This window comes from Pelodiscus sinensis, chromosome 2 (assembly GCF_049634645.1).
Source record: "Pelodiscus sinensis isolate JC-2024 chromosome 2, ASM4963464v1, whole genome shotgun sequence".
Taxonomy (NCBI): domain Eukaryota; kingdom Metazoa; phylum Chordata; order Testudines; family Trionychidae; genus Pelodiscus; species Pelodiscus sinensis.
This window is the reverse complement of record NC_134712.1, coordinates 77,528,106-77,554,319: the sequence shown is the minus strand read 5'-3', so window position 1 is coordinate 77,554,319 and position 26,214 is coordinate 77,528,106. Positions and strand designations below refer to the sequence as shown.

Genomic DNA, 26,214 nt, shown 5'->3' with positions numbered 1-26,214 from the left:
GGCACCACACTAGGGGGAGGTGCCAATTTAGCTGCCAAAAGTTATGTTGTTGAGTTTGCTCCAGCTGCTAGGCCCCCAAGTTTCTGCCACCTTCCACCCACTCAGCGTGGCTGCCTGCAAGTGGCTCATTGTGCCGCGTACTGCAGACCGAAAAGAGGCGGGAGGGGAGTGGGAAGCAGGAAGCGCAAGCTGGGGCAGAACAGCCCTGGCGAGTTCTGCTGCACACGCCCGTCCTCTTCCTTTCACTTTTACACCCTGGCTCCCAGGACCTTGTGCGCATGAACCGCTCACATGCAACCAGCCCTTTTTTGGTTAGGGATGGGTTGCACCCCCTTTAAAAAGTGGCATGCGCTGGGGTCCCTCCCCCGCCTGCCTTCTGTCCTACCCTCTGCCCTCCTCGCACCGGTCGTGTGGTGGCTCAGCCAATGGAGTGTGTGGGACTGGTGCATGCTGGGAGCCAATGGCAGGAGGGGCTTGGCCCATATCAGGGGAGAGAAGTTGCAGAAGAGACTCTGGGGATGGGACCTAGACACCAATACTCCTCCCCTCCCCCTAAGCGGGTGGGCTGCGAAGTGTCACTGCGAGCATAACAGGCACCGGAGTGGAGAGGACTGGGGGAGGAGTAAGAGTGAAATTAGCGATTGCCAAATGCTCTTACAACAAATGATTGGGGGGCACAAATTTTGCCTTTGCCCCCAGGCACATAACATCCTCGCTAAGTCACTGCTGTCAAGCACCCCTCCACCGGCTGTGACTGCTACACCTGCAGTGAACATGGACAGACACTTCTCAGCTGGTCCTCAGCTGCTGTGGTGAGAGAGAACTGGGGTAGTCCTCTCTCCATGGGGCAGCCTGCATACTGATTCCCTCATCCCCAGCGTTACCCCATAACAATGATATAAATGAAATAAAACAAAACTTATTTGAGTTAAGGACCCGAGCAATGCTGGATAAAACTAGTCACTGATAAATTAAGATTAACTATATTTCCTGTCGATGTGACCATTTAAAATCAGAGCAGATTGCCACTTAATAAAGCATTCACACCTACAACAACTTCAGTTCCTGTGTCCTGCCACCCAAATATTCTAATAACCAGACACACACACAAAACTGCTGAGCTCCAAAGCATATAGTATTTGGTTTCTTACATAGCCTAAAATCGCATTAAAAAGAACAATCTGGTTACTAAAAGATTTTAAATAAGGTTTTCTTCTCTAGAAACCATATCTTAATCCCACAAGAGTTAATGGGAAATTGACTTTAATGGGGTCAGGATTTGCAATAAATAGAATCTGGTCACCACTGTTACAGAATATTTTGTTTTAGGCTTTTTAAAAAATCAGATGTATTGTGGTTCTTGTTATGTCCATGTGGTAGCAATTATTTGCTCCCACATATTCTGATTTGTGATATTTCATTGTTACAGATATAAAGCGGAGTCTGATCAATACTATTTTGAAGGCACAGGCTATGCACTTGTTGCATCTAATGAAGTAAATGCTCTTTCTTTAATCTATGAGCAGGCAATTCAAACTACTGCAGATGAAGGTGTGGTGTTTTTTGCAGTAAACAAGGTAACTGGTTGAATGATTTTATATATATATATAATACTTATAATAATTAAACTATTGAAATTAATCAAGAAGGTGCTTGGAGTAAAAGCTCTAAAAACTACCGTAGTCATCTGTGAAATGGATTAGTAAATTCTGTCATGTTTTATTGCTATTGAATTTTAAATGGCTGTTTCTAAAATGCGTACAATGAAAGAACAGATGATGATTATAACACTGAACAGACAGTGTGAGATATTTTATGGTGAAGAAATGCCCCATTTTTCTCCATCTGGAACAAAACCTAATCTCAAAATATTGAAATTCCATACCAGATGGAATTACCTATCTCTGCCTGGCTCTAGTTGTAGTAGATGACAATGCAAGGAGAAACTTAAAAGTATAGGTGATGCTTCCTATAAATTTGAAGGCTTAAGGTAATGTGTTAGGTACTACAGGTTAGATCTCTCTTGTCCGGCATTCTCAGGACCTGACTGCTCCCAAATAACGGAATTTGCCCGACCATAGGAGGTCCCCTGCTACTGGCTCTAAGGATGTCGGGTAACTGACTAATCAAATAGTCAATGCATTTTACATTGACTATTTGATTAGTTAGTAGGACCCCTCTGCCTTTGAAGTGTAGCAACAGCTACTTCAAAGGCGAAAGCACGGCATGGAGCCCATGGTCAGTTGGGGATTCCCCTGCTGATCCCGAGCTCCGCACGGTGCTGCCGCTTTGAAATGCTGTGTGCAGCCGGTGCCAGGCTCCCCATGGCGTTTCAAAGCGGCAGCACCACACGGAGCCCAGGGTCAGCTGGGGAGTCCCCAGCTGATCCCAGGCTCCAGAAAGCAGTGCCACTTTGAAACGCTGCGTGCAGCCTGGGTACACCCCAGCTGGCCTTGGGCTGCATGTGGCTTTTCAAAGCGGCAGCACTGCGTGGAGCCTGGGGTCTGGCCCCAGGCTTCAAGCGGCGCTGCTGCTTTGAAGTACCCCCACTTCTCCTCCCACTTGCTGCCTCTATTTAATAGAGCAAGGGGAGAGAAATGACTAGTTGAATATCCTGTTGACTGTCCGATAGGCATTTGCTTATTGGATAGTCGACGAGTCGTTCACATCCATAACCGACTCCCCAAACCACCTTCCCTTTCTGCTGTCAGCCCCAGCCGCCCCACCTGTCGAGCTGCTGGGCTGCTTCTGCCCTGGTAGCCCAGACTGTCCCAGCATCCCTGGCCCTGCTATCAGGGCTGCCGTTTCTCTGCCCCCAGCCCCGCTACCACAGCTGCTGCAACTGCCATATCCCCAGCCCCTGCTGCTCTACCGGGGATCCAGCGTTGGTCCCAGCCCCAACCCCACTGGGCTCTGAGCCACCAGCCCTCTTGCCACTGGGGTTCACAGCCAGGACTGCCTGGTACAGGAACACCCGTGTTGCCAGAAGCGGGAGTCTTGGTTTTGGGAGGTCCAACCTGTAAAACTGATCATAACAACATCTGCTCTATTATTTATCTAAGAAGAATGCTGGTGATATATTAGGTATGGTTGTTAATTTAATAAATAATTGCCTTATTGCTATAATAAAGCTCAGTAAACATTCTGAAATAAAAAGAATGCTATTGAAATTTTATAATAAGATATAGTGATTTTTTTCTGAATTGACTGATTTTCATGAGCTTGCGTTTTTTATATTTATCTTAAGAGTAAATTCAGGAATGTTTCATGTTCTTTTCTTTTTTGCCAAAAACTTTCTTATTAATTATTGGCATGGGAGACAGTGTGGCCAAGTGGATAGAGCACTGGGCTGGGATTCAGGAGACCTAGGTTCCATTTCCAGCTGTGCCACAAACCAGCTGGATGACCTTGCGCAAGTCACTTAACTGCCCTATGCTTCAGTAGATGAGAAGCGCTAGAAAAGCAGACCTCCTTGGTCTGGCACTATTGGGACCTGTCTGGTTCTGGACAAGGGAGTTTGCCAGACCAGTGCAGGTCAGAGTTCTCTAGGGGGCACCAACCTCTCAGCCAGCTCCCCTCCTGGCCACTGGTCCTGCTCCCAGCCCTGGAAGCTGCCACGTCTGGGTCTGCTTGGCTGTTTAGGGTGCACTACTGGGCTGGCTAGGCTGTGATCTCAGACCTAAGCAGTTACTGAGGTGTGTTCTGCTGCCAGCCCCCAGTGACAGCCGGCTGGACTGCAATCCTGGCCCTGATGCTGTCAGTGCCAGACTCCCAGCCTACAGATCCTGGGGTTGGTTCTCTGGTGCAGGGTCTCTGTGGTCTTGCTAGACCACAGATGTTGCCTGACCAGAGAGTCCAGAAAGGTTCAACCTGTAGTATTATTATTAACTTTATTCAAATAATTCACAAGAGAATAAAAACACATGTGATTTTTTACATAGAGTTTTGGTTTGTTTTTCTTATTGCAGGATCACTTCATTAGTGTGAGCATTGACAATGGCCGTCTGGTTTTCAAATACAAACTTGACTCAGAACCTGCAAAGGATGTAGTAAGCAATGTAGCAGTAAACGATGGAACCTATCAGCAAGTATGTCATTTAAACAAATGATCTCATGTATTAAAGATACCGGGGGGTAGGTTCTGGAGTGGACTAGGGCTAGTGCTCACCTGGGGAACAGAGGGTGATAGATTCAAGTCCTGCCCAGCTTGGGAACAGCTGGACAGCCAACATGTCCTTTGAACCTGGGTCAACTGTCCTGGACTTTGAAGTTCACTGGCACAGACTTTTTTCAGAGGGAGGGTTAGTTCAGTGGTTTGAGTATTGGCCTGCTAAAACCCAGGGTTGTGAGTTCAATCCTTGAGGGGGCTATTTAGGGATCTGGGGCAAATTTGTCAGGGATGGTACTTGGTCCTGCTATGGGGGCAGGTGACTGGACTCAATGACATGACCTTCAAGGTCCTTTCCAGCTCTATGAGATCTAGCTCCATGTTAAAAATACCACAGTCTTTTGAAAATGTGTAAATCATAATGGCTGAAGCTAAATCCTGTTTCAGAATCTTCTGACTAACAAGTTTTGCCTTTATTTTTTCCATGATTAGGTTAGAAAAAAAAAATTAGTTTATGTGTGAATCTCATATGAAAATTTATCTTTAACTGCCCAATATCATATATTCCTGTGGGCAAACTATTACTGGCAGAATAACCACTCAAACTACTTGCCCTCTTGAGAGTGTATTGCTTTATTTAAGGATTTTAATATTCTTTTAAATGCCATTAATTTCATATTCATTTGGTATTTTTATCAGTTTTAAGAAAAAACTTTTAGCTGACCTTTATACAACCACCTCATTTTTTTTAGCTCATCTGATTAAAAGCAGTCCAATTATTTTGTGGAGCTATTTGTCTGAAGTCTTCTATGAAATACATAATCAAATCCCTTTATTGGCCATTATTTTGTCCAAAATCATAGTCGAACTATACTCTTGAAAATAGACAGATTTTTCAACAATAAGAAAACGTGGCTTAAAAATAAAAATAACAATGGCGTGTGTATTTATGGATGTATAAATTAGAGCTGGGAAAACATTACAAATAGTTGTATGTAAACATCAGTTAAAAAGACTTTGCATGGCTATGTCCCTTTTTTTGTTCCTCTTTCCTTGGATGTTTTAGCAAGTATGTTTACTGGTAGGATCATAGGCCTCAACAGCAAATTTTAGGAGAATATTGCTGATCATTCACAACAGGCACATCTTAAATTCACACACATGAATGTTTGCACCAGAAGCCTCATTCTAAAAGTCATACCCATCCAATCAAGATGAGACCGTGTGTCCAATCAAAACAGCTCAATTTTGACTTACAAATACAAAAACCAAAAGCAGTACTCCCAGTGAACCCTCTATAAGCACTTGGTAAGCAGAGATATATTTGCATGGAAAACAAATGGAATTTCAAACACCATATTAATTTGTGGAAACCACAGCCTGTTCACAGACAATTTGCTTACAAACAAGAAGGTGAAATTTGAGGAATAACTTGTATACTGTAATTGGCTAATGAAGAAATTTAGTACCTGATTTTCAGTGGTGCTAGCCATGCACACACAGAGCTTCATGAGTCAGACTGATTCCACACCATGTGGGTGTTCAGCTTTGCTACTCAACTTGGTATGCCATATTCACTAGAAGGCAGTGGGTTCCAGTAGTTAGGACTGGAAGTTATAAGATCTGTATTCTGTTCCTTTTCTGGCACTGCTTCATTGTATGAACTTAGACAAGTCATATCACCTCAGTCTCTTTTGTTGTAAAATAAACTTAATGATACTTACTCTTCTTCCAAAAGTGTTTTGAGGGAAAATGCATAATCTGACACTGAGTGATTATATTTCTTCTTTGCTAGGCCACTCATGCACAAAAATCTGCATACATGCTTCATTTAAGCATTTGTTACTTAAAAAATGTTGAAGCAATGCAGTTTCTCTGTATTTTAATTGGTATAAATCAGAGCAAAACAGACTTTTTGTGTTATGCTGTGTTTGCACATTTTGCTGTGCTTATTTATTTTTGTTTGTTTTGTGTGTGTTAATTCTCACTATCTGTCTATTTCAGATTAAATTACACATTGTGGGTTCGAGAAACATTGTTCGTATTGGTTCATGGCTTAACGTCCCCAATATTAAGATCTTCAAGTTCACCACATACTATCTGGGTGGAATTCCATCTTTTCTCCGGGAACGGTGAGTTACTGTTAAAAATTTCAGCAGGCTCTTCCACTGTGATTAGTGGAAGATTTTGGTGTGCAGTATATCCTATTAGAGGACTGGGTGCAGAGTCTGTATGTCATATGTGATGTGTAAATATATTTCAACATCTGTGAGTTGTAGAAAATCATCTGGCCCTTCATTCATTAGGATGTGCTCTGGAGACAAAACATGACAGTGAAAATTTGTGGGCAGTAAGGATTCATCTTGGACTTTTTAAATTTTTTTTAATTTCATATCAGACTATTGCCAGTGCTGGCTGACCTGTTGTACTATTGAGTGATTAAGGTGACACATTCCCTTTTTTTTCACTCTCTAAAACCAGCTTTAATATCTCCACATCTCCATTTCGAGGCTGCATGAAGAATGTGAAACATCCAAATGGACCTATACATTTTAATGAGACTATTGGTGTCAGTAGGAAGTGTTCCGATGACTGGAAGGTAAGTTACAAAGATGCTTTTAATATGAGTGTTATTCGCAGATGGCTAGAAGAAACCATTAAATCGGGAGGGGGACCTAAGGCCTGGGGGTTGGGTGGAGGCCCCGGCTTGCCTGGATCTGATCCCTGAGACTCGGAGCTCCTCCCCCTCCCCAGCATCGTGGAGCCGACACTGGTGCACCAGTCTCCCCTTCCCATGCAGGGCTGGAGAACACAAAATCTACAAGCCTGAGCTCCCCTAGGTTCTGGTGTGCAAGGGAAATGTGGGAAGTGTCTTTCTTCTTCTCAGTCAGGGGTCACCTCAGTGAGGGTGGGTTGGTTGGTTGGTTTGTTTTGCTTCTTACTAATGTGTGGCCCCCACCTGAATTTCCTCTGGCCCCCAACTCAAAAAAGGTTCTCCCACCCCCTGCATTAAATCATCTGGTCTGACCTCTTGTATAGATAGGCAATTAACTTTCATCCAGCCTTGTGTTTGGCTAAAGCATAACTTTCAGAAAGACATCTACTCTTGATTTGAAGACATCAAGAAATGGAGAATCCACCACTTCCCTTGGTAGTTTGTTCCAGCAGTGACTGACCATCTTCACTGATAAATATGTGCGCTGTATTTGTAATTTCAATTTGGCAGGCTTCAGGTTCCATTCATTGGTTCTTGTTATGCCATTCTCTGCTAGATTAAAGAGCTCTTTAGTATCCACTGTTTTCTCTCTGTGAAGGTACTTTTCTCAGTCTTCTTTTTGATAACTTGAACAGATTGAGCTCTTTAATTCTCTTGCGGTAAGGCATTTTCTCAAGATCTCAAATCTTTACAGTTCTTTCCTGTGATATTTCAGCATCTTCTTTAAAATGTGGACACCTTCTTACCCCTCCTCATTCTCCCCATCCCCTTCTGTTTCCCTCCCTGTAAATCCAGGATCACATTAGCCCCTTTGCCCACAGCAGCAGATTGAGAGGTCATGCTCATTTGTTTGTCTGCTGTGACCCCTAAATCCTTTTTAGAGTCACTGCTTTACAAGATACAGCCCTCTGGTTTTACTCATGTGTTCCTGAGTGTCTCGCTTTGCATTTGGGTGGGTAATAAGACACATCTTGTATGAATGGGCCCGGCTTACCAAGCCATGCAGGTCACTTTATAGAACTGTTCTGTCCTCACTATTTACCACTCTGCCAATCTTGTGTCATCTGCAAATACTATCAGCTATATATCTGCTTCCAGATATTGGGCCTACTAGTATTGAAACTAATGGAACCCCACTAAAAACACCACCGCTCAGTGATGATTCTCCTTTGACAACAATTTTATGAGATATCAGCCAGTTCTTAATCCATTTATCCTATGTTTTGATACTGAGTTGTTCTGATTTTTCAGTAAGAATGTCAGATATACTAAGTCAAATGCCTTACAAAAGTCTAAATACATTACATCTGTGCAGTCATCTTTATCAACCATGGTTCCCTCTAAGCTGTGCGGCAGCACGGTCCCACAGCTGCTTAATCAGTCCCGCCCAGTTAGGCAGCTCCCTGTGCAGAACCCTGAGCCCCTGTCTGGGTGGGGCTCATTAAGTAGCTGTGGGGCCGTGGTGCAACGCAGCAGAGAGGGAACCTTGTTATCAACCAAATGTGTAATCTCTTCAAAGCATGGAGTCAGGTTTGTTTGAGACTTTTGTTTCCATAAAATCATATTGATTGTCCTTAATTGTATTCCTGTACTTCTGTTATTTATCCGTTGTATCCTGTATCAGTTTTTCCATGGTTCTGCCTAGGACTGATGTCAGGCTCACCAGTCTCAAGTTACTCAGGTCATACTGCTTGCTGTTTTTGAATATTGGCACAGCATTAGCACTCAGGCTATGTCTACACTGCAGGGTTTTTTTTGGCAGAAGATATGCAAATCATGCTCTCATTTGCATATCTTCTGCTGATCCTTTTAGTGGAAGAGGTTATGCTGCTAAAAAGCCCTGTGTAGACTGGGCCATTTGTCAGAAAAAAAACCCTTTTATGCAAGATCCCTTATTCCTCAAAAATCGAGTTTTACAGAATCTTGCACGAAAGGGTTTTTTTTTCCAACAAATGGCTCTGTCTACACAGGGCTTTTTCGCGGCAAAACCTCTTCCACAAAAAGGACTGGCAGAAGATATGCAAATGAGAGCACAATTTGCATATCTTCTGATGGGAAAAAAAGTCAGTGTAGAGACAGCCTCATCAACTCTTCCAGAATTTCTCTAGATTTTCGAGTTATGAATTGACATTCTGAAATAATCTTGAAAAATGGTGACTAGTGGGCCAGTCTCTACTTTAAGGAATTTATTGGGTGATGATATGTGTGTATGGGGTGATGATATAGTTTGCCATCTCTTACTTTTCCTACCTCTGATGGATCCTCTGACTTTTTCTCTGCATCCCATGGCTGTCACAACTTCAAATGTGCAAATCCATCTCCAGAGGCTTTTGCTCCCCCCTCTATTATTCTTGCTGCAGCCAACGGGATGGGACTCCCTTTCGACTCTGAGGCTATGTGTCTAGATTACAGAGTTTTTCCGGCGGTATCCTGGAAAAACTCTGCCACGTCCAGGGAACGCATCTGCTCTTCCGCTATTTTTTGCAGAAGAGCAGATATGCTCTTTTGGAAGCTCCTGTATTTCTCGTTTCACAGGGAATAAGGGTTCTTCCGAAAGAGGAGGTTTTTCCAAAATTTGGCCCAGTACAGACAGGCCAAATTTTGGAAAAGCCTCTTCCAAAAAAATTATCGGAAAAAGATACGCAAATTGTGGAGCGCAATTTGCTTATCTTTTTCTGATAAAACTCCATAGTCTAGATGTAGCCTGAATGCCACTTGGTCTGCTCATGGAAGACTCTTGTTTCTCCTTCTCCTTCCTTCCCACTGAAGTTGAGTCTGCTGCCACTGTACTACAGCATTCTTTACTTCTTTGCCTAATGGATGAATGAAAGGGATTCAAATCTAAATGCACTCATTCCAGTCCAAAGCTCATTCATGTGCACACCGATCTTGCCTGCCTATATTTTTCCTTTTGAATATAAAATCATATGGCCTCTTTCGATAATGTAGACACTAAATAGAACAGAGTAATGTATTATACAGGTTGAACCTCTTTGATCTAGGACTTACTGGTCCAGCAACATCCAGCAGGACTACAAATGTTGCTGGACCTAAGAGCTCATGAACCAGAGAGCCACAGTGGCTGTCAGCTGGGAGAGGGACTGGTGGCCAGCAGTCCCTGAGGCAGGGAGCGGACCCCAGTCAGCAGCTAAGGGGGCAGGGAGCAGAGCCCGGCTGGTGGGGTAAGTGACTGGGAGCATAGCCTGGCAGCCACTCTCTGGTTCATGAGCTTCAGGCTGGAGGCCTCCTGGAAGAGCCCTGACCTCCCCATGTCCAGCAAACTCCCTTGTCTGGGACCAACCCGTTCCTGAGGGTGCCGGATCAGGGAGGTCCAACCTACACTAAGCAGGCCTCAACTAATTATACTGGTTCAAATCAAGAGTAACTCCATGGATGTCAATAAAATGTTGTTCAGTTTGTCTAGTGTATGTTTTCAATTAGAGTCCATGCATGGGTACATTAGCCCGCGTAAAAGAATGAGAGTCCAATTTCATAACTTACCTTCGGCAGCAAAAAAGTGATAAATGAAAAACTAATTCCTCATGTCTTTTCCTTTTAGCTTGTGAGATCTGCAACTTTCTCCAAGAATGGAATCCTGGGTTTGAACGCTGACAGTTTCCCGTTTCACGACAATTTCCAAATTGGATTTGGCTTTCGTTCATTGGCACTCAGTGGAACATTATTAAATTACAATATAGGGGTATGAAATGTCCATTGTTGTTTCTGGATAAGAAAATGAATGTCTGTTTGGGACAGAATTTTTTTTTTCAAAATCTCAGATTTTTGTAAAACAGGAAGGTTGTTTCCAGCCCTACTGTACTTCCATTAGTACTAGTAAAAAAAAAATGAGTTTTGAATTTTTTCATTGAAAAGAATAGACATTTTTTGATGGAAACGGTCCCTTACTATGTTCCCATTTTCCAATGATGACTATTCACAGCACTCCTGTAGTGTGGGTACATTTAGGTACATAGAGATTAAATTACTTGTTTGCTAATACATGGTGTCAGAGAGAAGTAACTCCACTAGAACACAGAGTTTGGAAGAAGCTCCTATGAGCTTGAGCTTTGGGAGGACACATTGGAATGTAGGCGTAGAACAATACTTTCCTCTAGCAAAAGTCAGTTTAAAAATATTTAGATAACATTTTATCTTTTTTAGTTTTTGTATCCCAAAGTCTGGGTGTGGGGATGGCTGGGCAGTCTCTTCCCTTTTCCGGGAGCTGTGTTAGTTGCAGGGCTCTGGATGGAAAAGTATGATATGAGAAATCACTCTGGAAGGAGTACAGTTGGCCCAGAACAGTTTTGTAGGAAGAAAGCTTTCTACCCAGGAAGCCATGTTGTATTAGAGGAACTCTTAGGAGCAATGCACGCTGCCACTCTGTTCTTTCAGGAAAACCTGAAGCTGCCTATATTTAATGATAACTTTATATGATTATTTTTAGCCTAATATTCTTACCATATTCCTGAGAGATGGCTTTGTAGTTGTAAAGATGAGAGAAGAGGAAAAACAATCCAGCAAGAAATACGAAGATGGTTTGATGCATTATGTGTCAGTAATCAAAGAGGGCAACATGTAAGTCCAGCTTTTTATTTGGTTTTTGCATGGAATGAAAGCTTTGGTTAGAAAAAGAAAATTGTAGAATTTTTGCTTGACCAGATGTTTGGTTATAACAGGGGTGAGCGAAATGACTCACAGGTCCCCTCACCCCAGTTCACAACTCCCTCCCAGTCTCTGCACCCCCTCTTACGCCCTTCCCCCAGGCCTGAATCCTGTCCTCCACCAATACCCCCTCCAAAACCCTACACATCCTACTGCATCCCAATCTCCTACCCCAAGTCATAACCCAAATTCTCTCCATCCCATTCTGCACCCTCCCCCAGGTCAGAATCCTCTCCTGTACCCATGCCCCCTCTTAGACCCTTCACCCCAATATATTGCCCTAGGTCACAATCCCCTCCTTCACTCAAACTCCCTCTCAGACCCCGCGCCCTCTCCTGCACCCCAGTTTGCTACCCAAGCTCCATTCTACACCCAACCTCCATCCCAGATCCTACACCCCTTCCATAGAAAAGTGTGACCCCCCCCATCAAAAATTATTGCCTACCCCTGAGCTATAAAATGGAACGTAGTTAAAACTAAATTATGTGCTAGCCCTGGATACGGATGTTCTGAAGCACTGGAAGATTCTTGGTCTGCATATTTGCATGTCAGCAACACAGATAGTCTGAGGTTTCAAACCAAGAGGCTAGAACTTGCTTTTCTGTGCACTAAACGTCTTTTTTCTGTGGTACTTATTCCCTCAATAAAGGAACTAGGAGTCACCAAATGAAATTTATAAGCAGCAGGTTTAAAACAAACAAAAGGAAGTTTTTCTTCACTCAGCGCACAGTCAACCTGTGGAACTCCTTGCCAGAGGATGCGGTGAAGGCTAGAATTTTAACAGGGTTCAAAATAGAGCTAGATAGATTCATGGAGGTCAGGTCCATCAATGGCTTTCAGCCAGGATAGATAGAAATGGTATCCCAAGCCTCTGTTTCTCTGGAGGTGGGTGACAGGGGCGGAATCACATGAGACGTACCTGTTGTGATCCCTCCCTCTGGGGTATCTGGTACAGGTCACTGTCGGCAGACAGGACACTGGGCTAGATGGACCTTTGGTCTGACCCAGTATGGCTGTTCTTATGTTCTTAGGCAAGTTGTAGCTTTGGAAAGCTTCTCATACTCATTGTCTTCACATCTTTGAATGTAAATTGCAAACCTACTTAATGTAGCTCTTTTTACAGGCCTGAGAAGGAAGGGTAATATCTCTCCTAAGTTTCTCAATAGTGATCTAACAGATGATGAGATGATTTATAGAAATGTATCTAACTTACTGGAAATTAGATGACTTCTAAAACATGCTGATCTCTGTAGGGTTATATAACATAAAACTTGTGCGAGATAAAAAGAATGGGTTGAAAAATTGCCTGTGGCTGTATTAAAACTGTGGGCTAATGATAACTTTCAGAGTTTTCTGTACTCGCAGTGTCTGACTTGCCAAGAACTGTTTCCTTTTGGCATAAGGGGTGAAATCCTGGTCCCACTGAAGTCTACAGAAGTTGACTTCAGTGAAGCGAAGATCTCCCCAAAGAATGTAAGGCTACATTGGACTGTCAATGCATTTAAATCAATGAACCAGTGCTGGTATAAAACCCATGGAAGTGATAGGAGACCAGGCCTGTAAACTCCATTCAGAATTAAAATGGAAGAGAAAGGCACATGTGTGTCAAATCTTTCTTTAAAAATATATATTCATTTACTTGACTAGTTTTTCCTACATTTTTCACTCTTATTTTTATTTGTCTTTCAGGGCAAGGCTGCTGGTTGATGATCTGCCTTTGTCAATGACTGCTGAACTTCAAGAAATAAGACTGAGTCAACCTATACAATTGGGTGGGAATAATTTTGAAGGTTGCGTCTCAAATGTTTTTATACAAAGGTACTTAACTTGGGAATCTCTTTAGTTGAAGACATTGGGGTAAAGAAAAAAAATCCTCTTTTCCTTTATGAATAATTGGAATTGTTTCTTACTAATCTGCATTTCTTCTAGAAATATAAAATCTTGCTAATGCATACCTTGTTGCATAGCAAATTCTTGTGTTTGTCCAATTCATTACTTTTGTAAGAATTAATGGATTTTGATCTTTTGATGCATTGAGCAATATGAATTTATTCCTTCATTAGAAGTTTGTTTTAAAGGCATCATTATATTGAGATACATATATTGCAAAGCCCAAAATTTTCAAACATGTATGCCTAAGTTGTACTCACCACAAATACATGTGCAGCCAGATAAGCTGAATGAGCAAACCACATTTGTATTTGCAAAATGAATAATTACATCAACAACTAGGGGTATTTGTAAAAAGATCTGATTGCTGATTTATGTTACCCAGTTTTTTCCCTCCACACAGATGTATTTTTGCAGGCCAATTTAAAAAAGAAATTTCACCTAAAGTGTTTTCAATCATCAGATTAATTCCTGTCACAGGTATTATCCCAACTGGAGCCTGCTTCTTTCTGCTGACTATTGAGTGTTTCAATGTACATGAGTGTGTGTGGTGTCCCAAAAACTATGATGTATTTTTGGTTTGTATTAAGGATGTTAAATTTTTATTAATCAGCTAATCAAGTAGTCGATGGAATCAATTAGTTGATAAAGAGAGAGCAGAGGCGCTCACTATCCCTGCTGCACTTCTGCCTTTGAAATGCTCTTGCTACATTTCAAAAGCAGAGGCACAGCTTCTGGGACCATACACGAGCTGGGACATCCGATTCCCAGCTCACGCCCAGTCCCCTGCTGTGCCTCTACCTCCCCCTCCCCCTACAGAGACTTTTAAGAAGTGGCTCCTGCTCCCTCCTTCCTTGCTGCCTCTGATAGAGGCAGTGGGGAGGAGAAGCAACTAGTCAAGTAGTGACTTAACTAGTCACTTACATCCCTAGTTTATATATATCTTCATTAAATCTTTGCCTTAGCGTTGTGCATCTGTGATCTACAAAGGCCAATTCCGGAGAGATTCTTTCAACCTTACAACCTACATATATGTACATGTATTCTCATTGATTTGACCTTTGCACCAAAAAAATTGGTTTTTAAAATATTTCTGGCAACAGGGTACCTCAGTTCCTTAGCGGTATGAATATAGCAGAAGTGGGATTAATCAGGCAAGAGCTCCTTTCATTTGGTGCAGTTTTCCCACTCAGTAGATCATACAATATCTTCAAGGATTTTTTCCCCCCAAGGGAGCAGCTGAGATCTTTAATTAGGCTTGGCCTGCACAAGCTGCCAGTGTTACAGCACCAGATGATTTCCTAGTAACATCACATGCTAAGGCAAAATATATGAGTTCTTCTTATAGTGATTCTGGATATGCCTGTGCCAAGAGTTTAGGATCACTAATATAAATCATGCTGTTGTGACAGGTGAAAATTGGCAGATGTCCCTAGAACACACTGTCATTGAAAGTAGATCAACTTGTAAGACTGTGTGTCCAAACAATCCTGCTTTAGAATAAAGTTTCAACAATACAGCTGGTGGTTTTCATTAACGAATAGGGATGATAAAGGGTGGTCTCCTGGAGTACTCTTTGTTCATTCTCATTCCTCATGTTTATTCCTCATTCTAGGACAGATCAGCTCCCTCAAGTTCAAAATCTAATCAATTATACTGAGAAGACTGGTGTCTCTGTGGGAGCCTGCAGGATATACAAGCCACCCCAGCCAATGCTGCTGAAAGAATTAGCAGATTCTAATGTCTCTAAGGTTTGTTTATCTTTATAATAAACTCCAATCTACATTGATTCTCAGGCTTAGGCTCCACCATCATGGGCTGCCAGGGCTGTGTTACTCCTTTTCCATCTAGCATCGAGAACAGCTCTCCTTTCTCCATATCCCATACTCAACATACCAACTCTCCAGAATGGTAACAGTTCATTAGCCACTCAAAGGGGATGCTCAGTGATTCTGTTGTGAACTATGAAATAGGTATACTGAATTATTTTATTATAGTTCTCTGTATTATAGATTTAAATTCTCTTGTGATTACAGAAGGAAAAGCACCTTGCTTATCTGAGAGGTGCTGAAGTGCAGCTAGACCAGAAAAGCTGTGTTTTATCTACTCAGCTAAATTTCATCAATGGATCTTATCAGTTTGGCAACACTCCTAACAGTCATTTGCTATATACACTTTCCCAGACATCCTTGACAGACAGGTAATGTGATTATTCTCCATTCAACTTCCAATGCTGTATTCTTCAATGAACCTGTAGGTGCTAAGGATTATGATTTCGCAATGTGTCTCTCTTCTGGAGTAATGGGATGCACTTTGATTGTTCTCTTAAGGGCTTGACAGAGAACATTTTCTCCCAATCTTTGTTTCTACAAAACAAAGCTGAACAGGTTGCCTGGAGTGAGATGCTTGAATTTAGTGCACATTGGCTACGTCTAGATTGGCATGATTTTCCGCAAATGCTTTTAACGGAAAAGTTTTCCGTTAAAAGCATTTGCGGAAAAGAGCGTCTAGGTTGGCACGGACGTTTTTCCACAAAAAGTGCTTTTGAAGAAAAGCGTCCATGCCAATCTAGACACGCTTTTGCGCAAAACAAACCTGAGCTGTCTACACTGGCTCTTTTGCGCAAAAGGACTTTTGCCCGAACAGGAGCAGCATAGTATTTCCGCAAGAAGCACTGATTTCTTACATGAGATCGTCAGTGTTCTCGAGGAAATTCAAGCGGCCAGTGTAGACAGCTGGCAAGTTTTTCCGCAAAAGCAGTAGCTTTTGTGGAAAAACTTACCAGTCTAGACACAGCCATTGAGTCTAAACCTGGCAACTTCAGTCCACATTCAGAAACATGAATGGTATAAAACATAATTATGATTCCAACCAAAAGGCACTATTTTGTTAGCAAACTATTTGATTTGTGTTTATATATAAAAAAATCTCTTGCTACATTCCATCGAACAGTTAAGACGAGACTGCTTCCATTATTGATTTCTGAGGTGGAACTATCTGAGACCAATGACTAGATTTTTCAGAACAGTGTCCTTTTATGTCAAAGTTGTTGCTTCTGTTAGTTTGCCAAGACTAGAATTCAGGTCACACTATATGGCTTCTCTGTTCAGAGAGGATATTTAATTCAGTGGCTACCAAACAGTGAAGATATCCACTACTTTAAATTTACTACAGTACTGAATGCCTCATCAGCATTCAAATACTTAATAAATCCTCTCATTTTAAAGCACTGGTCATACATGACTATATATATTTGTTCCACTGAATTCACATTAGGGATGTAAAGGACTAGTCAACTATCCAATAAGCAAATGCTTATTGGATAGTCGACAGCATAGTCTATTAATTGCTCCCCCCCTTACTGCCTCAATCAGATAGAGGCAGCAAGGGGAGGGAGAAAAGGGGAGTACTTCAAAGTGGCAACACCGCATGGAACCCTGGGCTCTGTGTGGCATTTCCACAGAACCGGGGTCAGCTGGGGAGTTCCCAGCTGATCCTGGGCTCCGTGCGGCATTTCAAAGTGGCAGCGCCGCATGGAGCCCGGAGTCAGTGGGGCCTCTGAGTCCCCCACTGACCCCATGCTCCAGGCGGGCACTTCTGCTTTGAAATGCACAAGAGCTCCCACTGGGGACTCTTGTACATTTCAAAGCCGGCACGCTGCGTGCAGCCCAGGGCCAGCAGGAAGTTGATCCATGAAGAGTTCCAACTTTGAAATGCACAAGAGATGCCGCTGGGGCTCTTGTACATTTCAAAGGAGGAATGCGGAAGTGTCTCTAGAGTAGTCGATGGAAGTTCCATCGACTACTTGACTAGTAAATTAATCTATATTTAGCATCCTTAATTCACATACAACTTCCTGCACAGCATGACAGTAAGTGTAACATTTGGGATCACATATGCATCCAGTCTTATATTGATAATGCCAACAACTTCAGTGGAGTGATTCCTTATTTACACTGGTATAAGTCAGAGCAGATTCAGGCCACCTTGCATTTTTCTAAAGGATGTGGAAAAGGTATGACAATAAGCAAAACAAGGCCACATTCTAATGTCTTCTTTGCTACTCTCTTTCCACTAAAGGTCACATTTTTCAGTCGATGTACGGACTGCATCTACGGGAGGAATGATATTTTTTGTGGGAAGTAAGCCTGAGAGCTCTTATATGGCTCTTTATGTTTCAAAGGGACGTTTTGTCTTTTCATTTGGTGCTGGAGGAAGGAAAATTAAAATCAAAAGCAAAGCAAAATACAATGATGGGCAGTGGCATACTGTAAGTATTACGACATTTGGGACAAAGTTAACTGTATGAACCATTGAAAAATATGCATAGCACTTAACATGCAAAGCCATAAATGCTCAGAATTGTAATATGCCAGGAATATGTTCATCTTGAGGAGTGAGTTCTTGAGGTTGAAGGTTCATGTGGATGACAGGTCTTAGTTGTCAGAGAGCTTATGGTAGTGTCGTAGTTCTAAGGGAATTAGTATTGTAACAATACTGGTATTATTTGAGGAAACTTTGCCTCCCCCCCACAAAAGAGAACATTAAAGTAGTGATTATGTATCTGTGGGGAGGAGACATTTTGGTATAAGGCATTATTCTGATGCCCAGTGATGTATATCTAGAAAGTCAATGGAATTACACTGGTTATATAATGGAGCAATGAAAAACAATGAACTTGGGTAACTGATGCATTGCTGGATGTGCAAAATAGTCTTTTAGGGTATGTCTACACTACCCCCTAGTTCGAACTAGGAGGGTAATGTAGGCATACCGCACTTGCAAATGAAGCCCGGGATTTGAATTTCCCGGGCTTCATTTGCATAAGCGGGGAGCCGCCATTTTTAAAACTCCGCGCAGCGCGGCTACACGGGGCTCGAACTAGGTAGTTCGGACTAGGCTTCCTATTCCGAACTACCAGTACACCTCGTGGTGTACCGGTAGTTCGGAATAGGAAGCCTAGTCCGAACTACCTAGTTCGAGCCCCGTGTAGCCGCGCTGCACGGGGTTCGAACCAGCGGGGTTTTAAAAATGGCGGCTCCCCGCTTATGCAAATGAAGCCCGGGAAATTCAAATCCCGGGCTTCATTTGCAAGTGCGGTATGCCTACATTACCCCGCTAGTTCGAACTAGCGGGGTAGTGTAGACATACCCTTAGTTTTCAACTATAAGGCATTTGAAATAGCGTGTTGTGCACCAACTTTCTTTATATTTTTGTTAGTTTCAAGTGAGCTTTCAAAAATGTGCATTGATTTTAGAACTATCCAGTCTATAACTTGGTGGATAGGATTTTCAAAAGTACCAATATAATTTAGGAGCACAAGTTCCACTGACTTTCATTGGGACTTGTGCTTCTACCTCACATATGTGATTTGAAATCCCACCCAATGCGTCTAATGTTAATTATGCTTTTCTCCTTAAAGGTGGTATTCAGTATAGATGGGAAAAATGGCCGTCTTGTTATTGATGGTCTGAGGGTCAAGGAAGGAAAATTGGCAAGTAATTCCACCTTCAGCATTAAGCCACCAGTCTATCTGGGTGGACTTCCATCCCTGAAAGTACAGGTAAATAATGGAGATTTTGTTTGTTTGGCTTTTCATGCACTGCAGATGAAGACACTGAAGTGTTGTAAAGGGAGATCATAATGATGAGATTTAGATTACTACGGTCATCTATATATGGTGTCCGCAAATTCCTAATTATAGGCTCCTTCAATCCCCACCTGTATGCTCAGTCCTCAATTTGACACAGATTATCAGCATTTCAGTCTATAAACTGATTGCAGCCATGTGCTGCCCCAATTCCCCTTTGCCTCCAAAAGTCAAATTTCTCTTTTCTCCATGAACATCCCTTTCCCTTAGAATGTTTACTTCAGTAGATACTTCAGGTGTTTCCAGCTATACTAGATTTAGTAATATTCAGTACAAGAGGGAGGGATTCCCACTTATCCCTCCTCAAATCACAGTGATTAATTATAGATGTAGAACCTGATTCTAATCTTAGGTATGCATTGCTTCTGTCACCTTTAAAAATGACCTGTTAGGGTGGGTGGGTGCGTGGACAGTATGTTGTCAGTACTTTGATGTCTCATTGGAAGACATCTGTTCTACAAATAAGATTTCACAGAAAAAGGGCTTTTCTCACAGTATGTGACATGTTTTTCATGGCTATGTAATTGATAGGATCCTAGTAATAACCCTTCCAATATTTCAACATTTTCTAGAATGCTTGACTTTTTAATAATTCATTGGCATTGTTTCATGACATAGTACCCATTTTCACTGTATCAGGAAGAGTCTTTAGGTGGGTTTTCCACCATCAAACAATGCTGAAGAACTGCTTGGCTGATCCATTGCTAAAATAAAAAATAAAATAAACCATGTTGTTGTTGTTCATGTTTTAAATATGTTTTCAGAATATACCAAGAAAGAGTTTTGTGGGTTGCCTGAGAAATTTCAAAATGAATGGAAAGGTCATTAATACTCCTCACCAGAACATTGGTGTCCCTCCATGTTTGGATGGTTCTTTGGAGACTGGGGTATATTTCTTTAATGAAGGGGGATATATCATCATTGGTAAGTAGTGCAGCAATCACTACAGGAAGATATGTCTTTATTATATAATAATCCTAGCTAGCTAGATAATGGAGCTGTATCTGTATTGTATCACAAACTGATATTTGTGTGTGTGTGTGTGTGTATCTGTATTGTATAACAAACTGATACTTGTGTGTATGTATGATATGTTTCCCTTTTTAATGTGCTGTTCTAATTATTCTCCCTCCTCCCCCTTTTATACCTGCAGATAATTCTTTTGTGATGGGTTTGGAATTTAAAATCATATTTAACATCCGTGTCAGAAGCCTCACTGGTGTCTTACTCCATACCGGAAACAAACAAGGCAACTATTTTACTGTTTACATGGAGGCAGGAAGGGTGAGTATATGATTCATTTGCATTTGCATTTTTTTACCATAACTTAGAAGAGAGAGACCTTACTTTGAAAACCACACTAACTTTATACAAAAAAACCCCATCATGGTGGTGTCTTATAATCACCTCTTGGGAGCTTGGACCCTAAATCTGTTACTAAACCAGTATGACCAGCTTCCATTATATGCACACAGGCTTGCAAGGGGCAGCTCCATAACCGTGCAGAGAATCCTCCACTCCTCAGGACAAAGAGCAAAAATCTAAAAGGGTTTAGGACAGTGGATCGTGGAACCATTAGATGCGCCCTTTGCAAAGCTGCTAGGAAGAGCACATCCATGGAGCACTGCTCTGTGCAAACCCCTGTGTAGTTTCTCCTTAGCTTTCTGCACATACCCAGCGCAGAATCTCAGCAGCTCTATTTTAGTATCTTTTGTGGCAGCTGAAGGATGTGTCAGAAAGGTTGGAGGAAACAAAGGAGTCAAGGCAAGGGGATGGAGGGATGTGTTTATAGAGTATAAACAGTGCTCTCTGAGGATACTGTAGAATCTACCTTCCTTTAAGGAAGTCTGGGAGTCCAAATATTTTGACTCTGCCTTTTAAAGTGTTGGGAGAATGCACCAGTCAGCAAGTTCAGTAAATTGTTTAGGGCAGGATATTCTTTTGTCTCTCTTTTCCCTAATAATTTGAGAGATGACTGTATTACAGGTTGCTGTCTCTGGAAATAATGGTGCTAGAGAGTTCCAGACAACTGTCACACCTCAGCAGTCACTGTGTGATGGACAGTGGCACTCGATAGCAGGTACAGTATCCTGTTGCCTGCGCTTCTGAAACTGGAAAGGGTGGGGAAAACAACAAAGACTGTCGTAGCCCCAAATTTTAAGTAATTCCATTGTTGTTTCTTCTGAGAACACCTGTTATTATTCTAAGATTGCATATAGGGGAGAAAACATCTGGGCTTTCATGTTGAATCGTTTTTCAGTCCCAGAGTTTTTGATATGTCAGTTTGACTTTGGAATAATAGTGAACTAAAACTTCCCCTGTAAATCACATTCCTGAAAGACAAATGCTTCTTAAAATAGTAAGTTAGGGCCAGTGGATGCTTAACTAGTGCAAAGTTACTGATTTACCAAATTTCTTACAGTAACTAAGAAACAACACCTTGTGCAGCTGGATGTGGATACAAAGAGCAACTCTACCATTGGCTTCTCTGCCACACTTTCTGCTAATGTGGCTCATTCACTTTATTTTGGAAGCATTCCAGGTAATATTACTTAAAATTAATCTTTCATTGCTCCTCCTGGTGTTTTGACTTTTTTCCTTTCAGAAAAAAACAATAAACATGCTATGAACCATATCATCCCCTATAAGGGAAAAAACACATGACAGGAGACTTAGCTTGTATTATTTCATCATTTTCATCCATTAGGAACAGAAGCACTCTTCAGTAGACATAGCTATGTCTACTCTGTGAGTTAAGTTGGCAAAGCTACATCAGTCAGGGGAATAGTTTTTGCATACCTCAACTTACATAGTTATACTGATATAACTTTCATGTGTCAACCAAACCTGGCATCGGGAGCAGACCCACTGCTGTAAACCCACACATCTGTTATCTTTAGAGGTCAGTGCCATCCATTGGGAACCCTATGGATTTGCACTGTATCCCAACTTTCCCATCGCTCCGAAGTCTGCCTGGCTCTATCAGGGTCTGTGCTGTCAATACCTCCTCACTGTCCTAGCCCCACAATCAGGCTGTGTCTACCTTGGTGCGATCTTGCGCAAAAACGGCTGCTTTTGCACCAAAACTTGCTGCCTGTCTACACTGACCGTGAGTTCTTGCGCAAGAACACTGACGTACTGATGTATGAAATCAGGGCTTCTTGTGCCAGAACTATGATGCTCCTGCTCAGGAATAAGCCCTTTTGAGCAACTGTTCTTGCGCAAGAGCCCAGTGTAGACAGGCAACATGAATTTCTTGCGCAAGAAAGCCCTATGATTAAAATGGCCATCGTCGCTTTCTTGCGGAAGAGAGCGTCTACACTGGCATGAATGCTCTTGCGCAAAAGCACATCTCTTGCGCAAAGGCACATGCCAGTGTAGACGCTCTCTTCTGGAAGAGTTTTTGCCAGTGTAGACGTAGCCTCAGAGTTTGGTTTTTTCTGTGCTACAGGGGTCACAATTCTGTTATGTGAAATTTGAGCCAAGAGGGAGGTAAAAAATGCTAGTGTAAAAATGAACGGGTGCAGTGAGGAAGGCAGAGAGAGCCTCAGATCTGACACTTGCTCTTTTCTGCAATCCAAGCTAGGCCTCTGATCAAAAAGGGGCAATACTATGAACATTTCAGTATTTATACTGAGTCTGATGGCCCTTCTTCTGTTTTCACCCCATCTAAATTAGGGATCCTCGGGATGCTTCAGTTCAGAGTAAAAACCGATGATGGAGTTTCATTCACCCAAAGTCCTGCTTTTCTGAATGCAGGAGGGAAGCAAAAGCAAAAAGGAGTTTCTTAGCTTACATGCCCACGCTTCTTTTGACCAAAACTTCCCAAACAGCATTTTTCTCTAAGCATCTTTCCGGGTCACATCATGCTGTCTCAGACACCTGCCTGGTAGGGATGTTAAATTTCGATTAATCAGCTAATTGAGTAGTCGATGGAACTTCCATCGACTACTCGATTAGTTGATAAGGGGGAGGTGGGGTGCACGCTATCCCGGCTGCTCTTCTTCCTTTTAAATGTAGTCAGAACTGAAGGCAGACGAGCAGCAGTCAGAACACGGGACAAGCGGGTACTCAAGCAGTCCCCGCTCACCTAGGCTGTGTCTACACTGGCATGAATTTCCGGAAATGCTTAAAACAGAGTAGTTTTCGTTATAAGTATTTCCGGAAAAAGAGTGTCTACATTAGCAGGCTGCTTTTCCGGAAAAGCATCCGTGGCCAATGTAGACGCGCTTTTCCGGAAAAGAGCCCCGATCGTCATTTTTGCGATCGGGGCTTTTTTCCGGAAAAGACTATTGGGCTGTCTACACTGGCCCTTTTCCGGAACAGTGTTCTGGAATAAGGACTTATGCCCGAGCGGGAGCAGCGTAGCTTTTCTGGAATAGCGGCTGATTTTGTACAGTAGATCGTCGTTGCTTTTCCAGAAATTCAAGGGCCAGTGTAGACAGCTCACAGCTTATTACGGAAAAGCGGCTGATTTTCCGGAATAAGTGGCCCAGTGTAGACACAGCCCTAGTGTTCTCCTGCTGCACTTCTGCCTTTGAAATGTAGCAAGAGCTCCACTGCTTGAGTCCCCGCTCACCCTGTGTTCCCCTGCCTTTCCTCCCCCCTGCAGAGACGGTGCTGGGGAGAATTGGCTTTTAAGCTGGCTCCCCCTAGCAACAGCTCCTGCTCTCCCCACCCGTTGCTGCCTCTCTCTGATAGAGGCAGCAAGTGGATGGGGGGAGTGATGAGTTGGGTCACTACTCGACTACACGATAAGCATATGCTTATTGGGTAGTCGACTAGTCGCATGTGTCTCTACTGCCTGGTTGTGTTCCCCCATCCTCCCACCAAAACAAAGAAGGCCCTCTGCCCATATAGTCCCAACTCCTTGGCAGGTTCTCATACTCCTTTCGTCTTAGGTGGGGGCTTGAGATGAATTTATCCTTCCAGTTGTATTAACTGAAGGGTGCATTCACACCCATCAATATCACTGAAATTATTGTATTTACCGTAGTAAAGTTCAACTTGAAATGTTGGCATCAAATGTTGGCATCTGAAAATAAAGACTCTCCAATCCTCTTACTCCTAAAGCCACCTGCGTGCTGTAGCCAGTGAAAATAGGTCATATTATTGAGCTGCTCTTTCATTTTTGTCTTTACAGCGAATTTGGAAACACCATGGCTTCCTGTTCGGGACTCGTTCCTTGGCTGTCTGCAAAACATTAAAATAAATGATAAGCCTGTCTCCATCAGCAAAATTTCAGAGGTCCACGGAGTAGTCAGCTTGCATGGGTGCCCTGCCAATTAACTTTGCCATTACATATTAAGGAAATTATTTGTACACTCATTGATTTGGATCACCTGATGTACTGAGAGAATTACTTAAGTATGGTTTTCTCTTCCCTGAGCACTGTTTCACTCATCAATTATGATGTTCAAAATGACTTACAAGTTGATGCATCTTCTGGAATGGCGGCCTGTGCTAGAGCTAATTAAGTCTTGGTTTTGTTGGACTTTTTATTAAATTGTATTGCTTCACATGGTAATTCATTGGGTGTGTGACATATACATAAAATATAAACTAGTGTTGTATATACACGTTGTGGGCCACACACTGAATTCAGCATCCTTGATGTAGAATTAGAATAACTCTATTGACTTAACTGGAGTTATTTTGGTTTTATGTTAGTGTAAGTGATTGCAGAATCTGGCCTAATATAAATAATTTTATTTTAAAAATATACATGTCTTTGGGTTGATGAACAGCATTTATACTGAAGTGTATATTAATGTTAAAAACAATAATAATATAAATATTATTATTTTTGAAGCACTTTAAAGAGTAGAACTCTGGAAGATTGTTGGTGTGCTAAAAGTTCTGGAGCCAAATAAATGCAGTGTGCTCTTTTTAAGTCTTCTATATTCTTATTTGGGTAAGAAGACTAAATTCTTCAAATATGTATTTTTTCCCTTAACTTGTTCACCCATAGCCATTGACTTCAAGGAGACAACTTGAGTAAGCAGGACTGGTGCCATATTTCTCTTCAACAGAATTTAGATCTGAAACACTTCTGATTAAGATAATTTTCCCTATGGACCTCAGAGCCAGGATAGATGCTCTGTTTCTTTTTGCGATGAAATGAAGACAAGGCAGATATATTAACACAGAGGTACCTCACACACTTAAACAGCACAAGCTGCAACACCAGTTGAATCGCCAGGCCCTGGGGCCTCTGCCTCCTTTTCCCACCCCCTTCAGCAGGCCTGTGCAATATTAAAATCAGGAAAATATTTAATCTGATGTTCAAATTTTCATTTTTTGTCTATAATCCCTTCAGAACCCTGTTTACCTTGTTATGGATATAGGGCTGGACTGAGTAGATGTTGTGGGGCTTCAATCGCCAGCCTCATTCAAGCCCAGCATTTTCTACGTATTTAAGCTTTAGTTCACTCCTCAGCAGGGCTGTAGTCCCCATCTTTGACAACTCCACTCACTCCCTTCCAAGGCTTAGCTAGGCAAGTCTCTTTGGAAGCTCTAACATTGTTCCTAAAGTTAGCCATTAGGTGGCAGTATAAACAAGTCTGTGAGTTTCACCTCCAATGCCTTGCAGCCAAAGATTCAGAAGCCCTTCCTACCTGTGAGAGTTTACAGGACATGTAGAATGGGTATAACACATGCTGCCTAGCTAGATAGATTTGAGCATGACTTGCATACATTATCTTGTGGCTTCAATGCTTTAATTTGTTAATCAAACAAAAAACCCTCCATTATACCAGATCTGTGTTGAAACTTGCTCCTTTTTGGATGGTGATTCTGTGATGGGCAAAGCCAGTCCCTCTTTGGCTATGCTGCCACAGAACACTGCATGTCAGCAGTCTAATTCTATTGCATCATAGTGGGGGGTGAGGGGCAGACAGGGTGTGAAGAAACTGCACAGAGGATGAACTGTGACGGAGACTAGAGCATGTGGCTCTTTGGCTGTGCCCTTGCGGGCAGCTATTTTTTGGAAAAAAAACCCACTAAATTTACTTTATTTGCTTCTTTATACTCAACAGTGGTCCGCAACCCATTGATCATGATCAACCGGTTGATCCTGTAGCCCAGTGGTCTCCAACCTTTTTACACCCAAGATCACTTTTTAAATGACAGACCAAGCCAAGATCTACCGCCCCGCCTCTTCCTTGAAGCCCCGCCCTCTCTTCTCCT

General features: G+C 42.3%; 1 protein-coding gene and 1 long non-coding RNA gene across 5 annotated transcripts in view; one reads left to right on the top strand and one right to left on the bottom strand.

The window, feature by feature from the left end:
- LAMA3 (laminin subunit alpha 3) overlaps nucleotides 1-24,748 on the top strand; it is a 195,106-nt gene extending 170,358 nt beyond the window's left edge. For all 4 annotated transcript variants that reach the window (XM_025181720.2, XM_075920832.1, XM_014570532.3 and 1 more), the window contains 16 exons: nucleotides 1,430-1,577; nucleotides 3,969-4,088; nucleotides 6,113-6,240; nucleotides 6,590-6,707; nucleotides 10,384-10,524; nucleotides 11,269-11,399; nucleotides 13,176-13,304; nucleotides 14,992-15,127; nucleotides 15,413-15,576; nucleotides 17,457-17,646; nucleotides 18,799-18,939; nucleotides 19,791-19,950; nucleotides 20,180-20,310; nucleotides 21,013-21,106; nucleotides 21,449-21,568; nucleotides 24,170-24,748. In XM_025181720.2, coding sequence (XP_025037505.2) covers nucleotides 1,430-1,577; nucleotides 3,969-4,088; nucleotides 6,113-6,240; nucleotides 6,590-6,707; nucleotides 10,384-10,524; nucleotides 11,269-11,399; nucleotides 13,176-13,304; nucleotides 14,992-15,127; nucleotides 15,413-15,576; nucleotides 17,457-17,646; nucleotides 18,799-18,939; nucleotides 19,791-19,950; nucleotides 20,180-20,310; nucleotides 21,013-21,106; nucleotides 21,449-21,568; nucleotides 24,170-24,315 — 2,197 coding nt within the window. In that variant the 3' untranslated portion in view covers nucleotides 24,316-24,748. The remainder of the gene's footprint in view (nucleotides 1-1,429; nucleotides 1,578-3,968; nucleotides 4,089-6,112; nucleotides 6,241-6,589; nucleotides 6,708-10,383; nucleotides 10,525-11,268; nucleotides 11,400-13,175; nucleotides 13,305-14,991; nucleotides 15,128-15,412; nucleotides 15,577-17,456; nucleotides 17,647-18,798; nucleotides 18,940-19,790; nucleotides 19,951-20,179; nucleotides 20,311-21,012; nucleotides 21,107-21,448; nucleotides 21,569-24,169) is intronic.
- LOC102446106 (uncharacterized) overlaps nucleotides 18,939-26,214 on the bottom strand; it is a 34,409-nt gene continuing 27,133 nt past the window's right edge. Inside the window, exons 6-7 of the long non-coding RNA XR_012901520.1 lie at nucleotides 24,018-24,219; nucleotides 18,939-19,730 (exon numbers count right to left, since the gene is read on the bottom strand). This is a non-coding gene — a long non-coding RNA (uncharacterized LOC102446106). The remainder of the gene's footprint in view (nucleotides 19,731-24,017; nucleotides 24,220-26,214) is intronic.